This window comes from Clarias gariepinus, chromosome 24 (genome assembly GCF_024256425.1).
Source record: "Clarias gariepinus isolate MV-2021 ecotype Netherlands chromosome 24, CGAR_prim_01v2, whole genome shotgun sequence".
In the NCBI taxonomy this organism is placed as follows: domain Eukaryota; kingdom Metazoa; phylum Chordata; class Actinopteri; order Siluriformes; family Clariidae; genus Clarias; species Clarias gariepinus.
This window is the reverse complement of record NC_071123.1, coordinates 25,102,271-25,120,000: the sequence shown is the minus strand read 5'-3', so window position 1 is coordinate 25,120,000 and position 17,730 is coordinate 25,102,271. Positions and strand designations below refer to the sequence as shown.

The 17,730-nt window shown below is 40.1% G+C and overlaps 2 protein-coding genes across 2 annotated transcripts in view; one reads left to right on the top strand and one right to left on the bottom strand.

Annotated features, from left to right (window-relative positions):
- The window catches only part of msna (moesin a), a 23,432-nt gene extending 21,829 nt beyond the window's left edge, over positions 1 to 1,603 (bottom strand). Inside the window, exon 1 of the mRNA XM_053485104.1 lies at positions 1,258 to 1,603. Within this exon, the coding sequence (XP_053341079.1) occupies positions 1,258 to 1,269 (12 nt within the window). The 5' untranslated portion in view covers positions 1,270 to 1,603. The remainder of the gene's footprint in view (positions 1 to 1,257) is intronic.
- Positions 1,604 to 8,442: 6,839 nt separating this feature from the next.
- Positions 8,443 to 17,492, top strand: las1l (LAS1 like ribosome biogenesis factor). The gene is made up of 13 exons (XM_053486058.1): positions 8,443 to 8,681; positions 8,897 to 9,022; positions 9,107 to 9,176; positions 10,524 to 10,605; positions 10,692 to 10,865; positions 14,260 to 14,306; positions 15,705 to 15,814; positions 15,927 to 16,012; positions 16,100 to 16,303; positions 16,422 to 16,557; positions 16,646 to 16,965; positions 17,066 to 17,207; positions 17,315 to 17,492. Exons 1-13 carry the CDS (start codon positions 8,536 to 8,538, stop codon positions 17,403 to 17,405), a joined length of 1,734 nt encoding a protein of 577 aa, XP_053342033.1. The 5' UTR covers positions 8,443 to 8,535; the 3' UTR covers positions 17,406 to 17,492.
- Positions 17,493 to 17,730: the final 238 nt, after the last annotated feature.

The following is a 17,730-nucleotide window of genomic DNA, read 5'->3' as shown; positions in this document are numbered from 1 at the left end:
ATCATGTTAAATACTTAACGAAGGTTTTAGTCTGAGGTGAAACATCTGCCTCGCTCTAGATACAGTGAGGACACGGATGGAAGGCTGCCTGTTTGTAATTCTTCCTTTTTTTGGTCTGATTTCATTCATTCATTTCTCAATTGTTGAAGTTAGAGTGTACATTGTCAAAAAAAAAAAAAAAAAAACTCAAACCCACCTTGAGTGTAACATTATATTTCACCCATTTTATTGCTTTTGTTTCCTCCCGATCTGGCAACCCGGTCAGACTGTCTCTACGGGGGATTTTACCAATCTGGCAACCTGTCACCGAGTAACGGTTTCCTATCTGCACCAAAGACATAACACTGCGAGAAATTATCTCACACACACACACACACACACACATTCTGTTTCATAGTGTGTGATTTTTATTTTAGTAACACATTAAAAGGAACAGGATAGTCATGACCAGACGTGAGCAGGGTTTTAGGACTATTAGCAAAAATGCTACACTGTGGGATGCTACACTTCTTAAGATTTGTTTCACTAATTGAACAGATTTCACAATTAATTAATTACCCTTAACCCTAATTAATGTTCTCTATTAAATAATCTAATGTTAACAGTGATGAGTTCGACAGCAGTGTGGTGAAGACAGGGTTTATATCCGGGTTCTTTCTCTGCCTTTTATTTTTCAATAAATAAAAACCGTTATACTTGTGTTTTAAATGAAGAGGGGAAACACCGCGCGTTATCGCGAGATTTGGATGATGGGGTTTAAGATGGACGAACACAAAAGAGAACAAAATGAGGCGAAAAAACGAATTAAACCCGGAGTCGTGAGCATCTTTGAGGATGTACAGCCCTGAGGACGAGCGGTGTGTGCACAGCTCAGCACGGTCTATTCACACGCCTGCTCTTCATAGTCTCTTCATTAATTAAATCGTTAATTAAACTCGAACTTGAGGATAAACGTGATGGATAATAACACAAGCCTGTTGTTCTGTTCATTTAAATCTAGTTCTCTCTCTCTCTCTCTCTCCCTTCCAGGGCAACAAGTTCAAACCGTTCTCTCTCTCACACACACACACACACACACACAGGCATTTAATTAAAACTAAACTGGAAATAAGTGTGTTTAGTCTGATGAGAGTGGTGTTCATCCACATCCTGCGCAGCTTTAGGCGCGGAACACACACACACACTCACACACACACACACCCGGGTTCGTTACATTTCTGTTTTCTTTTTAAGAACAAGTCCAGTGCTCAAACTCACCGTTTTCGGCATCTTTGATCTTCTTTCTTTCGTATTTTAAATCAATTACAAAGTATCTTATTAAAAAGAACGCGATGACGTCAGCAGGCAGCTCCTGGAACAACTTCTCCCATCCAGCGCGCGCGCTCGCTCTCTCTGTCTTCAGGCGCAAACTTTCGCTTTTCTTCCTTCTTCTGCCTTTTTCTTTTTTTTCTCTCCTTTTATTCCTCTCTTCTGCTTTTCTCTTTGCGGTGTGTTTCAGAGCTGTGGAGTGAGTGTGTGTGTGTGAATGAAAGAGAGAGAGTGGGGTTTTTTTTTCTTTTCCTGCTAACGGAACTCACTTTATAAACCACACCCAGTAGTCTGTCTCTCTCTCTCTCTCTCTGTCTCTCTCTGTCTCGTGTGCACTAGCTGACTGTTGAGTGTGCACACAGACACACACTACGTCATCCAGCAGGTGGCGCAGGAGGGCTTCACACTGCCTGGGGTAGGGCGGATCTTCATCTTCATCATCATCGTGTGTTCAAACGCAGACAGACTGGCCGTGTGTGTGTGTGTGTGTGTGTGAACCCGCACTAGTGAACAGATGATTAGTGTGTCCAGAACAAAATTAATAAACGTCTCCGTGTTCTCGCGTGAACGCGCACTTCCGCCCTCAGTGGGACCCAACCGCGGTAACAGCCACCGTGCACGTCGCCATGGCAACGTTCCAATCCGCGTGCTCTCTCTCTCTCTCTCTCTCTCTCGAATAATCCAGGATTCCAAAATGGACGCGTCACCAGGGCTGGCGGGCCGGGCCGGTTACCATGGAGACGCATTAAAAAAAAAAAAACGTGTGTGTGTGTGTGCATGGGCGGACTGGGACCAAAAGAGTGGCCCTGGACTTCCTGGCCCACAGCAGCCCACCAAATCCCACATCATAATACACTGGCTCATTAATGTGGAGATTCATTTTAACACCACTTTATTTATATTATTATATTTAAGGAAATTATTTAAAATATCACTAAACATATTTTAGGTCATATTTACTGTACATACAGTACAGTACCACTCATCAGTGTAAACTGCGCGTGCAGCAGGTCAGTGATGATGAACCAGAGCCTGATGGTGATGATGACCCACACCTCTCCCCCTGATCTACCCGAGCCGAGTGAAACTGAACAGGTAAACTGCAATAAAGTGAGTAGCTCCTGCTAGTAATTAATACTGACTACCTTAATAATTAAAATGACCAACTACTTCACCAGCTCGAGTTAATGCAGGCACTGGTTCATCAACTGGTTCATGACCCTGTGGATCCAGACCGAGCTGTCAGAGTCTGCAGAACTCCAACTCCCCCCCCCTAACTTTTTAGCTCCACCCCCCATGCCCCCCTATGACCCCCCCCCCCCCTTTCATCCATAGACATTATTTATTTGCTTAGAGAAATTCACTATATCGAGAGAAGGATCCATGTTTCTCCCTCTTTAAATTAGAAGGAAAAGTGGGCGTGTTTAGAACACGTATGGAAGACATCATACTAATTATTAGGGAGGGGGAGGGGGGATACATCCGCGTGCACACAAACACGCCCTTTGTCAGTGGCGCGCGTGCGATCGACGCACTCATTCACCTGCGTGAAAAAACGATGCGATATTATGGTTTCAGTCATTTTTTAAAAAATATATTTGCGTTCTGACCGGGCCGGCCCACATGAGCCACTGTGTGTGTGTGTGTGTGTGTGTGTGTGTGTTAGCCCATGCTGCAGTATTACACGAGCATTATTAACATTAACTAATAATTAGTGCAGTGCGAAAGTTAATCAATCAAACAAACAGAAAGATAAAAGGACACTCACTGTGTGTTAAACCTTTGAAGTCATGTAAATAAAATACAGAACAGGATACGGTTTAACACTATATTAACAAAAACATTTAACTAAATAAAATAAATAAATAAAATTACACTGTTAAAAAACTAATTTTTAATAAATAAACACAAATGAATAATTAAATAAAAGTACACTATGTTTAAAAACACTGAACCAACTTGGATAAATTGAAACATAAATAAAAGTGCACTATATTTAAAAACAGTGAACTAATATACTGTAAAAATAAAATAAACATACCTGCAATAACACAACACATTTTTAACTGGTAACTGTTTTAACTGGCATGTGAACTAATTTAAGGAAAGAAAGAAAGAAAGAAAGGCAGACTATGATTTAAACATTTAACTAAATAAAATATATAAGTACACCATGTTTAAAAACATTGAACTAATATAAAAATGTTGTTGGTCTTTTGGCTGCTCCCGGCTTAGGGGTCGCGACCCAGTGGACCATCCGATCCGTAGGGGGCATTGGTGGCTCAGTGGTAGGTTTCTCGCAAGGCCTGTGTTCAATGCCCAGCCAAGGTTTACATCTGGAAAATCATCCGGTGTAAAACCTGTGCCACTTGTACAGAACACGCTCCAGCTCTTCCTGTGCCTGTCTCAGTCTTATTCAGTTTATATTCAATACTTTTACACTGGAAGTCCGTTAATTGTCCCTCAATCTCTCAGTGGATTAAAGATTCATTATTTTTTCTTAAGCTAGAAAAGATAAAATACACTGAGAGGTTCTAATAATATGTTTTTTTTTTCACAAACGGCAACCATTTATTGCTTATTTTGCAAGCTTACAGGTACTGCCTGAATGATTATCTGGACTGAGTCAAGCATCAGAGTGTGTGTATGACCAATCTAATTCACACAGATTTGTTTGAGCTGAAGGATGCTAGGGTGTGTGTGTGTGTGTGTGACTGTGTGTGTGTGTTTTAGCGTATGTTCAGGGTGGGTGGGAAGTTTTTTATTTTTATTTTCATCTGATAATAATAATACATTTAATTAGTTGCTTTTGGTATGTTCATGTATGACAATTGTTTAATGAAAACAATATGAAAAAAAAGTACTGTCTCTTTAAAAACATTGAACTAATATAAAAAAAATACATGAATTAGGCCTAAATATAACTACAATAACAGAACACTTTTTTTAATCTTCAACTAATCCAAGGAAAGAAAGAAAAAAGAAAGAAAGAAAAGCGGACTATGTTTGAAAACAATTTAAAAATCAAAATAATGATAATGGACTTAAAATAACACAATATAATTTAAATCTTTGAACTAATTGAAGTAAGTAAATAAAAGTATACATTGTTTTAAACCACTGAAAATTTTTAAATTAATAAATAAAAGTGCACTATATTTTAAACCACTGAACTAATATAAAAAATAAATAAGTAAAATATTATTACAATAACACAAAACATTTTTAACTGTTGAACTAATTTAGGTAAATAAATCAATAAATTACTGCAGCATGATGCAGTAATAATTTAATCCATTGAACTAATGTAAACAAACACATAAAGATAAGTAAATAACAAAAGCAATATTTATCAAATCATAAATAAATGTATAAACTTATTAATAAATGACAATATTACACCAGGAACCTTTAAAATATAAAAACAAACTGGCAAATTATTTAATTACAATAAAACTATGTTTGGATAGATGTAAATAAATAAACAGACAGATTGATATACAGATACAATCTTTACAAATTTTCATTTTGTAAAATACATTTATACCAGTATAGTATTTTAAATAAAGCTTTTAAAAAAATTACTATGATTTTTGTCATAATTTCAGCAATAAAACATTTCAGTGTCAGTTGTTAGTTTAACAAACAACCAGCTTAAATCAACAAACAAACATCATTACAGTATAATATGTTTCAGACTTTACACTGTTTTAATAAAGAACAAATTTTAATTTAATGAATTAACGAAAAGTAATAAAAATTAAATTCTTTAAAGTAATGTAGTTACAGCAGTGAGCCAGGTTTTACTAAAGTCTTTGTTATATTTAATTGAAAACAATAATAATTATACACGGTAACAACAATGCTGTAAATTCAGTATGCTAAAAGTTCTCAAAGTTTACTCGCTTACTCAGATACAGGTAACATAGGGCACAAGGCGGGGGACACCCTGGACGGGGTGCAAATCCATCACAGGGCACACACACACCACGAGCCATTTGGGAACGCCTCATCTGCATGTCTTTGTGTCGTGGGAGGAAACCGGAGAACCCAGAGGAAACCCTCCAACCACAGGGGGAACATGCAAACTCCATGCACACGGACACAAGCTGGAAATTGAGCTCAGACTCTGGAGGAGTGAGGCGACAGCGCTAACCACTACGCCACTACGCCACCGTGCTGCCAAGTTTAGAGTAGTTTAAAGTCGTACTGCTCAGTATTACACCAACTTTTGGTGGCTTTGTTTGTAAATACTTAAAAGAAGATTAATCTCCACTTCATCACACAACCAACATAAGGTTCCGCATCACTGCAAAACCCCCTGCAACATCTTCCAAGGTCTAAGTTGGAAATGCAGCTGATGTATTATTTTTATTAATAATAATAATAATAATAATAACGACTTCTCAGGGCTGTGTACTGTATAAGGCCCCGCCACCTCTTTTACTTGTTTTGGTAAAGGAGCGCCACTATGGCAGCCTGGGCCTGGACTAAAATCTTATCAATGCAGAAAAAAACTAAAAATGTACACAGTGCCAACTAAGTTAGTCTCACACGCACACACACACACACACACAGGGCTGCAGTCATACATGGAGAACACAGCAAAAAAAAAACATGGTCAGGTCTGCTCTTACAGAGCGTGTATTATGCAGACACATGAGAAGTGAACACGTTTAAGCTTTGTGGTCAAAGGCAGCACTGTATATTCATACACACACACACACACACACACACACATGTGCAAACACAAGTCGTAGCAGTGCATGTTTCCTATCAGACAGTAGATAGTGTGAAGCCTAATCTCTTTAACTTGTGTTAAATACACACATTGCAGACTGAACAAACAGTGCAGAGGCAAACAGTCTGTACACTTTACACACTGATAACCAGACATGTGATAAACATTTATCATAAACAACAAGGTGATGTTTGTAAAATGATCCATCTGTACAAACTATCAAACAAACCAATAAATGTGCGGCACGATGCTCCATCAGAATGATTTTTTTCCTCTAGAGAATAATAAATAATCAGAGATTCCTGAAATAACAAATTAAAATTTTAATTTCGCAAGTAAAAATTTCACATCGATGAATACATTCATTAGAATCACGCAGATTTTACTCACCAAGTGCTGAGAACATTTACATACTGAAACCTGATTGGCTCTGAGGTTTTATGACATCACAACACTTTTCTTTCCTTTTGTTTAACACAAACATACATGTGTAAACACACCACAAAAACTTTAAATGTCACTATTTTTACACACATTCACACCAGCAACAATTTTGTGTCAGAAAACTTTATAAACTTTATGAAACCTCACACATTTGAGGATATTTTACTTCTTGTGTTCTCTCGTTTATTTATTTATTTTTCCTGCATTTATATTCGTTCCAATGTTACAGTACGGTACATTTGGGGTTATGTTTGTCTGCAGGTTTAAGTCGTTTAGATCAACAAGTCGACTTTTTCGGCTGTCGAACGAGGCGTTTTAATTTTCTTCTTAACGTCACGATGCTTTGACGTGATGTTCTTCCTGTTTGGGCTGAATTTATTTTATCTTACCTTTTTAGTTTTAAGTAAACAAATAAACATGACTTTTCATTCTGTTTTATAAAATGTTTAGACAAATCCTTTCAACCATGATCGATCATTAAAAAAACACCTCAGGTGGCTCATTTCTCACACGTTCTGACTCAGTAATATAAAGAGCTATGAGAAGGTTTGGAGACTAGTTTTGTAACACGCCAATAGATGGCAGCACAGGGGGAGTCACAGGGAGCCCCGACCTTCATAAGTCAGTGTGCCAAAAGACATGGTCCTGTGTACCTCAGGAGCTGTGCGACTGGTGCTATTCTGAGCATGTGCATTACTACGCCTGCTGGGTCTGCCACACGTTTGATGTGACTTGGCAAGTCAAATTATTGTTCCTGTCCCAAAGGAACTCATCCTGCTTCCTTCAACGACTATCGCCCTGTAGCCGTGACTTCAGCAGTGATGAAGTGCTTCGATCGGCTGGTCAGAGACTTCATCATCTTTTCACTATCCAACAAACTTCATCCACTACATTTGCCAAATGCCATTTTTGCCAAATGTTATTTTTTTACATGTCATACGGCTAAACGTTTTTCTATATTTGTAAAATTTTTCTCATTAGGTATTATAAGGTATAAGGTATTTCATACCTTATATTCTTTATTTGAAAACTTTATTTTTAATTTTATTTCACTTTATATCATAGTGTGTATGACTTTATATGTGACAAATACCAACTGAATTTAAATGATGATCGTCGTAGAACAATCCACAACATCGCTACTGTTGTCGGTGTAAACACTCGTCGCCTATATTGCTTTATCCTGTATACAGGATGACTTGGGACCTGGAGCCATCACAGGAGACAGGGGGCCAATCCATCACAGGGCAATCAAGGATAATTATTAAGGATAATTACTGGGCGTACGGTTACGACCCTTCGCAGTGGAAGATCTTAAAGGGTTAGGTGACCAAGTGCATGCTTATCGTCTTTCAACATCTGCAGCATTGTGCATTGAGAATTCATCCCCAGGAGCCAGAAGGTGAGTTCTACTGCCAGGTTTTAGGGTGTCAGAGGGAGGATGTACAGAGCTTAAAACTTTTTAAAACTACCTTATACAACACAATACAGTAGTTATTTATTTAAATAAAAAATCTTGTATTAAATAATAATCGACTCATTCTTAAACAATGTACGAATAAAACAATTTTGAAAATCGGAACTATAATTCGCTGCCATGGTTTCCAGGGGAACCGTTTAAACAAGTACCGAGTCTTTCTGTGAGTCGAATCGTTCGGTTCACTTTTAAAGTAAGAATCGACTCATTGCAACGTCGCTCCCAATCCTGTCAAAACACGCAATGTATTTTTTTAACCTGAACCGAAATGGGATTAAATAAAATGAAGAGTAATTAATCCTAATGAATATATATAAAATGTCATTTTAAAATGTCATTTTAATGACTTATAAATGTGTATCCTCGAATCGACACCTTACGGTTCACCGAAAAGCTTCAAATCAAAGAACCGATTCGCACAAACGACACACGAGTGAAGACCGGAAGTCAGTATCGGCGTCCGTATCCGGTGTATTGTTTGGTTCAGGTCGGTGTGTGTTGTTTTTGTTGATCGGTTCCGTTAATCAGAGCGGCTCGGTTTCAGCGGGTGTTTAACGGTGTGGAGATGAAGAGGAAGCGCGCGCAGAGGCGCCGCCATGTGGTCGCGTGGCTGAACAGAGCGGAATGGGAGCAGGTGGTGGAGTACCTGAGCTCGCGCGAGACCGCCTTACAGACACACGCGCTGCAAAGAATCACCGCGTGGAAGGGGAGGTGGGGAGGGGTCCCTCACACACACACACACACACTGTATAAAAGCTACTCATCTTTCCTGTAGTGCACTGAATAAGGGGGGGCGTGCTCTTATGACATCACAAAGGTTTTGTTCAGATGACGTCACTCCTACTGTTGAATTACGTCACTACGCCCAGGGTGTGTTCATCTCTCAAATGATGTATACAGTGTTTTTTTGTTGTTTGTGTGTGCAGGTTCGGGCCGAGCACTCCGGTCGCCGTGGAGACCACGGCCAATCTGGTGCGCTGTCAGATCCTGGACCGGAGCGGCAAACTGGAGCGAGACGACCTGGTGCTGCTGTACGGCATGGCGCTGACCAGGTGTGTGTGTGTCTGTGCGGTTTAATTTGAGTGACTCGATATCATTCTGTAATACCATATATCTGTATGTGTGTGTGTATTCAGGTTTGTTAACCTCATTCTGGAGAGAAAGCAGGGCCGTGTTGCTAAACCCCTGCGCCTCCTCGCCAGCACCGTGAGTGTATCACCCACACACACACGCAAACACACTTCACATGACATACACACGGTAGGACATAAGTCTGACTAACAGGAAATCAGATCACAATACAATTCCGGTTCTGATTGGGTTTTAATCAGACTGTGATCAGATCTCTATTGGTGTTAGTGGGCCTCAGAGAAACAGTTAAAATGTTAAATCTAAAAATAGATTTAAAAATAATTATCTGCTGATCTTTAATGTTATCAGTGATATTATTATTATTATTATTAGAGGTTGAAGCCCACGTACATGTCTGTGTGTCTCTCTGTACAGCAGAACTCTCTGTCTAACTTATTAATACAAAGAAATCCCATTCTGTAAGGTTGAGTATCTTACGCCTTGTTTACACTAAGTTGTCCTTCTTTGGTGCTCAGACAAATACACTCCCTGTTCGGTAATCGGAAAGTGAATCACAGATGAGTAAAGTAGATAAAAGGATAAAGATGAAGTTTTGTCTTAAAACCACTCCAGCATGTTAAAATTCACTTATATAAATATGAACTAATCCCAGTCAAAATATTCACTTTATCTTTTCTAATTAATATCTATTGGTGCAGGTGTTTGTTTACATTGAGACAGTAGCGCATTAGGAGATTATTTTAAAGTAGATTATTAAATCCCACACATAACTGTTCATAACATCACTTTTACTCCACATTTAGATTTCACTGATGGTGCAGATTAAACTTGAGGCAGTTATCTGTTTATAGAAGAATTTTTACTGAGACTGGTTTTGTATGAACATAAAGGTAACATTGAAAGAGTGAGTTCTGACCCAATGTACAGACGAAGCCTTAAGGCTGGGCGATACAGCAAAAGAAAAATGATCACAGTATAATATTTTGTTTATAACAATCCATTTATAAATGAAGACCAGTAGAAAAACATTTTCTTGTTTGAATTTAACCACTTTATTTTATTGTACTAAGCAAATAGTTTTAATAATCAAAAGTATAAAACAGTAAAAATATATTTCTTTTTCTTGTATGTCTTATAATAAAATAAAAATTAGTGTTAAGGAGCCTTTTATACTTAATAAATAAAATGGTACAAAGTGTGTGCAGTGGTAAAAGTGTAAACGCTGAACAATCAGCAGACTTTGAGGTGGATCAACATGTGTAAGATGTCAGTAATGGCTCTTCTCTGCTTCCTCCACTCCCGATGATGTTGCACCGTCAGTAAATACCGATATATCACTTTATCACCCGGCTAAACCTTTCTGTTATTCATAGAGATTAGGCTTGAATAATAACTTGAATAAAATTCATAGAGCTTTACACTCTGATTCTGACTCTCTGATTGATTCTCTCTCTCTCTCAGATGAACATTCCAGAATGGATCGTGAATCTGAGACATGACATCACACACCGCAGACTTCCCACGCTCAAATGGTGCCGCAAAGGTCAGACACACACACACACAGAATAGATGTGTGTTAAATCCCTTCAGCAGGTACGTTACTCAGGTGTGTGTGTGTGTGTGTTGCAGGCTGTGAGTTCGTGTTGAACTGGCTGCAGCAGCAGTACTGGTCTCGGCAGCTCAGCAGCCTGGCAGACTGGAACTCTTCATCTGAGGAAGAGGATGAGGAGGAGGATGAAGATGAGAGGAAGAGGAGAAAAGAGGAGGAGGCGACAATCAGACAGAGAGAGATCGAGAGACACAGTGAGTACACACACTATATACACACACTATACACACACACTATACATACACACACACTATATACACACACTATATACACACACACTATATACACACACACTATATACACACACTATACATACACACACACTATACACACACTATATACACACACATTATACATACACACACTATATACACACACTATACATACAAACACACTATATACACACACTATACGTATACACACACTATATACACTATATACACCACTATACACACACTATACCTACACACACTATATACACACACTATACACACACACACTATATACACACACTATACATACAAACAGACTATACATACACACACTATACACACACTATATATACACACACTATATATACACACTACACACACGCACTATACATACACACACTATATATACACACTATACATACACACTATACACACACTATATATATACATACACACACTATACATACACACACTATACACACACTATATAACACACACTATACACACACTATATATACATACACACACACACACACACACACTATACACACACACACACACACTATATACACACACTATACATACAAACAGACTATACATACACACACTATACACACACTATATATACACACTACACACACTATACATACACACACTATATATACACACTATACATACACACACTATACATACACACACTATATATACATACACACACTATACACACACTATACATACACACACTATACATACACACACTATACACACACTATACACACACACACTATATATACACACTACACACACTATATACACACACTATACACACACACACTATACACACACACACACTATATACACACACTATACATACAAACAGACTATACATACACACACTATACACACACTATATATACACACACTATATATACACACTACACACACTATATGTACATACACACACTGTATATACACGCTATACATACACACACTATACATACACACACTATACATACACACACTATACATACACACACTATATATACATACACACACTATACACACACTATACACACACTATACATACACACACTATACACACACTATATATACACACTACACACACTATATATACACACTACACACACTATATATACACACTACACACACTATATACACACACTATACACACACACACTATACACACACACACACACACTATATACACACACTATACATACAAACAGACTATACATACACACACTATACACACACTATATATACACATACTATATATACACACTACACACACTATATGTACATACACACACTGTATATACACGCTATACATACACACACTATACATACACACACTATACATACACACACTATACATACACACACTATACACACACTATACATACATACACACACTATACATACACACACTATACATACACTATATATACATACACTAGATATATTCAATTCAATTCAATTCAATTTTATTTATATAGCGCTTTTAACAATGGTCATTGTCCCAAAGCAGCTTCACAAGAAAAAAATGAAAGATTTTTTTTTTTTTTTTTAAGAAAGAAAAGAAAAGAAAATATTTGGAAGTGTGTATGTGTGAGAAAAATGTGTCTAGATAATAATGAAATGAATGAATGATGAATGAAATGTCTCTGATGAGCAAGCCAAGGGTGACGGCGACAGTGGCAAGGAAAAACTCCCTGAGATGGTAATAGGAAGAAACCTTGAGAGGAACCAGACTCAACAGGGAACCCATCCTCATCTGGGTGATAACAGATAGAAATAACATCAAGTGTGTTGTGCAGGTGAAAGTTCAATATATCAGAAGTTGTGTAGATTCAGTTCAGCAGTAGGTGCAGAGGGCATATACATACTACACACACTATATATACATACACACACTATACATACACACACTATACATACAATCTAACTATACACACACTATACACACACACACTATACACAAATACACACTATATATATATATATATATATATATATATATATACATACATACACACACACACACACACTATACCCACACACACACTATACCCACACACACACACACTGTACACACACTATACCCACTATACACACACACACACTATACCCACTATACACACACACACACACACACTGTACACACACGTCTCTATACACACGAACACACACTATACATACACACATACACTATACACACACACACACACACACACACACACTATACACACACACACACTATACACACACACACACTATACACACACACACACTATACACACACATATTATACACACACATACACTATACACACACACATACACTATACACACACACATACACTATACACACACACATACACTATACACACACACACACACTATACACACACACACACACTATACACACACTATACACACACACACACTATACACACACACACACTTGTAGCGCAGCCACATAAGAGGGTTGTTTTTATAATCCAAAAAAGATGGTAAATAAAGATAAAACCACCGGACTTTATTACAACCTGTTATGGTTTATCTTTTCCCCTGAAAGACTGTGTTTTGGTTCCGGGGTTAAGCTCTCACATGCATGCGCGGTTGTGGTGCGAGGGAACCTATCGGGTTGTGATGACCTATCGGGTCACGTGTGCCAATATAAAGCCGGAACCGGCATAACACTCGGGGTGTAGAGATGAAGCAGCGCGCTGGTTTTTGGAATAGAGACAGAGCGACTGATTTGCCGTGGATTACTTTTCCTTGGACTCACAACGATACCCATCTCATTCCGTTTCTCGATGGATTTACCATCACATACCGGTGAGACCGAGCCATCTCTCCTGTACACCATTACACTCTTACAATAACACAGACATTCATACACACACACACTCACACGCATACATTTCATACTTTGTTTATATTTGTATATATTTTGTATATATTGGTTTTCGGTGCACCTTGTTTGTTTGTTTGTCTGTTTAATACACTTTGGGTTTGTTTGGAAGTTGTTGTGGTTACGTCTCTCTTTTCTTGCTCTGCGAAAATTGCGCAACACCGGAAGTAAGTACTATTAGCCCATATTTCGATTCTAGACCCCGTGATAGTGTAATTAGCTCAAACATAAAACCTGAACGTTACAACTATACACATATACACACACACACAATACACAACACACACTAAACACACACACACACACACACACACACACACTATACACACACACTATACACTATTCACTTCAGGAGTGTGTGGTGTAATGAGGAAATGAATTAAGAGTGATCAAAAGAGACTCATCTGATGTGTGTGTGTGTGTGTGTGTGTGTGTGCAGAGAGAGCGAGAGAGCTGCTGATCTCCTATGAACGAGAACAGTTCCAGGTAAATATCACACACACACGTCATGTTTTAAAAATGATGTCATCCAGTGAGTAAACTGTACCTAAGGTGTGGACAGGACATGGACAGGACAGGGACGGACAGACATATAGGGGAGACGTGACGTCTGCAGACGTGAGCGCCCCCCAGAGTGTTGTGTGTGTAACTCCTTTACACAGCTGTACCTTTAAAACCTTCATGTCCTTTAACTCCACGTCCGCTCGTGTCCTGAATGTCCTTCTCACTGAGACTCGGGGGTCCATTATTTACTCTTTTATTTTTTTTTATAAACACACACACACACACACACACACACACACAGAGATGATGTGATCAGGCAAAAGTGTATTCAGTTCATCAGGTTCGTTTGTTCAGGGTGAGTGGATGTGTGAGTCAGCACACACGCGTGTATGTGTGTGTGTGTGTGTGTGTGTGTGTGTGTGTGTGAGTGAGTCATGGACTCGTTCTTCCGAGGACATAAAGCAAACATGAGGAGGTGCATGAGGTTCACTTCAGTGAGGTTTCTGTCATCTAATCATCTGTAAGCTCTTAATCGTGTGTGTGTGTGAGAATCTCACAAACTCGTTAACGTCAGTTGGACATCCATCATTAACCCAACAATATCCGTAATGTTTGGAATTGTGCTGTTGTAGTGAATATCAGCACGGCTGTGACACCTCGAGTGTGATATCACTTTTCCACAAACACCAACAGATTATGATTAGTTAATTTTGTTATTTAACCAGTTGTTTTGCTCCGCCCACACGCCTGGCGACAGTTAGTGTAGTGAACAGGAGGTGGCGGTGGTGTTAAACTGTTAGCGATGCTACAGTATGTAGCCGACCGGTGAGGAGAATCAACCATGGAGGTGGTGGACAGTCCTGAGAAACTCACAGGATTTACTTTATATTTACACTTATTACACTTTAGAATATCAGCTCCGTTAACTTCAAATCCCAAATAGTGTTAAATGAAAAGCTAGTGCACTATATAGGGTGTTAAATCCCCCTTGTTTCACACTCCGAGTAGTGCCCTTGATCAGAGGGATTTGGGATTCTAAGCGTTCTGTCTCTGTGTTCTTACTGAAAGTGCTTCTGTGACTGGGTGTGAATGTGGGTTTAGTCAGACAGCTGCTCTCTCCTCAGTACTGCGGACCGTACAGACCTACTCTCACCCACGCTGAGACACACAGTTAGTGTCATTAACCACTGGACAACACCTGGGACACGCCCACTCATACAGATGTGTAGATACTGTCTATAATCAGCACTCGTGTGGAATAACAATCAGATCACTCACTGTTAGTGTAATAATAATAATGATGAATGTGGGTGTGTGAACAGGTAATAAGCAGTGGTGTATTGACGATGATGATGATGATGATGATGATGATTGCTGCAGGTGTTTGAGGAGATGATGAAGCAGGGTTCGGGTCGAGGGGCGTGGCCTAACGCCAGCCCAGATCTCAGCTGGATCCTCGCACAGATACAGCAGCTCAACTCAGAGGCCAGGTGTGTGTGTGTGTGTGTGTTTAATGGTGTGTTATTTGATTCTCATGATTTGGAAAATGTAGACGTGTATTTTCATATCCTGTGTGTGTGTGTGTGTGTGTGTGTGCTCTAGAGATGCACTGATCGGTACGTTAGTGCAGGATGGGTTTCTAATCCCGACAGCAGAGCAGCTGGAGTCCCTGAACATCGACCCGTCAGGTACACACACACACACACACACACACACACACACAGACTCACACACAGACTCGCTAACCCTGTGTCACTGACTCTCTCTCTCCTCAGAGGAGCTCCTGGACCCGAGTTCTCCGTGTGTTCCTGTAGGGTTCCTGCACTTCTGGTTGCCGCTGCTGAAGGTTCTGAACTCCAGCTCGTTTATTCATCAGCTGCTGGAGAAGCTATTCGCTGAGCTCGCTAACGAGCCGACCAATCACAGAGCTTATTACTCTTCGGCCTGGATCTCTGAGATCCTCCAGTGCAACTGCAGGAGTAAGAGTGTGTGTGTGTGTGTGTGTGTGTGTGTGTGTGTGTGTGTGTGTTTTAATGTCTCAATGTGTTTGTTGTGTGTTTATTCTGAGTGTATCCTGTGTGTGTGTGTGACACGCAGGTGAGTCGAAGCTCGCCAGGAGGATGAGGATGATGAATCAGCGGTGGTTCATGAGTCGCGTGTCGCTCCGGTGGACTGACCTCCTGTCGGCGTGTGTGAGCGCGCCGTGTGCTGCTACACCATACCTGCTGCAGCAGTGTGTATCCACACACACACACACACACTCTTATAGAAACACACACCCTCACAGTTTTGAGTTTGTATGTCTTTTTGTATCTGCGCAGAATTTTGACAGACATGGATAAGCCCCTCCCCCTGGACACGCAGCAAAACTTGCTCCGCCTCTGCTCCATCTATACGCAGGGTCACCATGACAACTGTGCCCCCGGTAACCCTGACCACTCCCACCCCATCTACACTCTCGAGAGCCTGCAGGAGAGAGTGGGCGGGGCCGCGCAAAAAAACACACCCACTGAAAGGGCCGGTAAAGCCGCGGAGTCGGCGAAGGCTCCGCCCACTCAGGAAGTGCAGGAGCAGCTGAGCGCTGAAACGGTGCAGGAAAGAAACGCGGCGCTGCGCGGCTCAGCGTGGAGCGTATGCACAGGTAGGCCGAGCAAACGCGTTTAACACTTAATCAACCTTAATTAATCAACTGATACGTGAGACACAGCGTCGTGTGTGTGTGTGTGTGTGTGTGTGTGTAGACAAGGTTCCCTGGAAGCAGTACCCTCTGGGAAAGGTTCCGGGTCAGACGGATGACCCGTCATGTCTGATGGTGGAGACGTACTGCACGCTGACTGTGTTCGACCAGCAGGTCAAAGGTCATGGTCACCACGGCAACCAGAGGTGAGAGGTTTCACCTGCACACCATCCTGAGAATGTGTAGGAGAACTGTTATTGTGTGTTATACAGTAAGAAATCATGTGTGGGTGTGTGTGTGTGTTTGCGCGCAGTGTACCACTTCAGAGCAGAACCGGGTCAGACGGACTCCTGTGGACCCACAATGACATCACCAAGCTCAAAGCCGGACTCAAACTCTTCTAACACACACACACACATGAGGGTGTGTGTTACAGCATCACATGTTGCATGTTCTGACTTTTTCATATTAAAGTTTCCTGTGAATAGACACCTTCCTGTGTTTGTGTTCCTCACATGTTCTTTCGGGGTTCTGGTAGGATGATTAAGGGGACTTGGGTTTGGAGAAAGGTTCTACGTGGGTGGGGCGGGGGGTCCTTTAAAAGGTTCTACAAAGAAGCTTTAGGAGTTCCCTCAGAGATAACCCAAAAAAAGTTTAATATCTCAGGGTTCTTAGAGGGTTCCTTAAGTGTCTCTTAGATAAATTAAGGGTTCTTATTTATCTTAAATG

Coding starts and splice junctions, on each gene's coding strand:
- las1l (XM_053486058.1), top strand. CDS start 8,536: ATGAAGAGGAAGCGCGCGCAGAGGCGCCGCCATGTGGTCGCGTGGCTG. Junction 9,023..9,106: donor TACGGCATGGCGCTGACCAG/GTGTGTGTGTGT, acceptor GTGTGTATTCAG/GTTTGTTAACCTCATTCTGG. Junction 17,208..17,314: donor GGTCACCACGGCAACCAGAG/GTGAGAGGTTTC, acceptor GTTTGCGCGCAG/TGTACCACTTCAGAGCAGAA.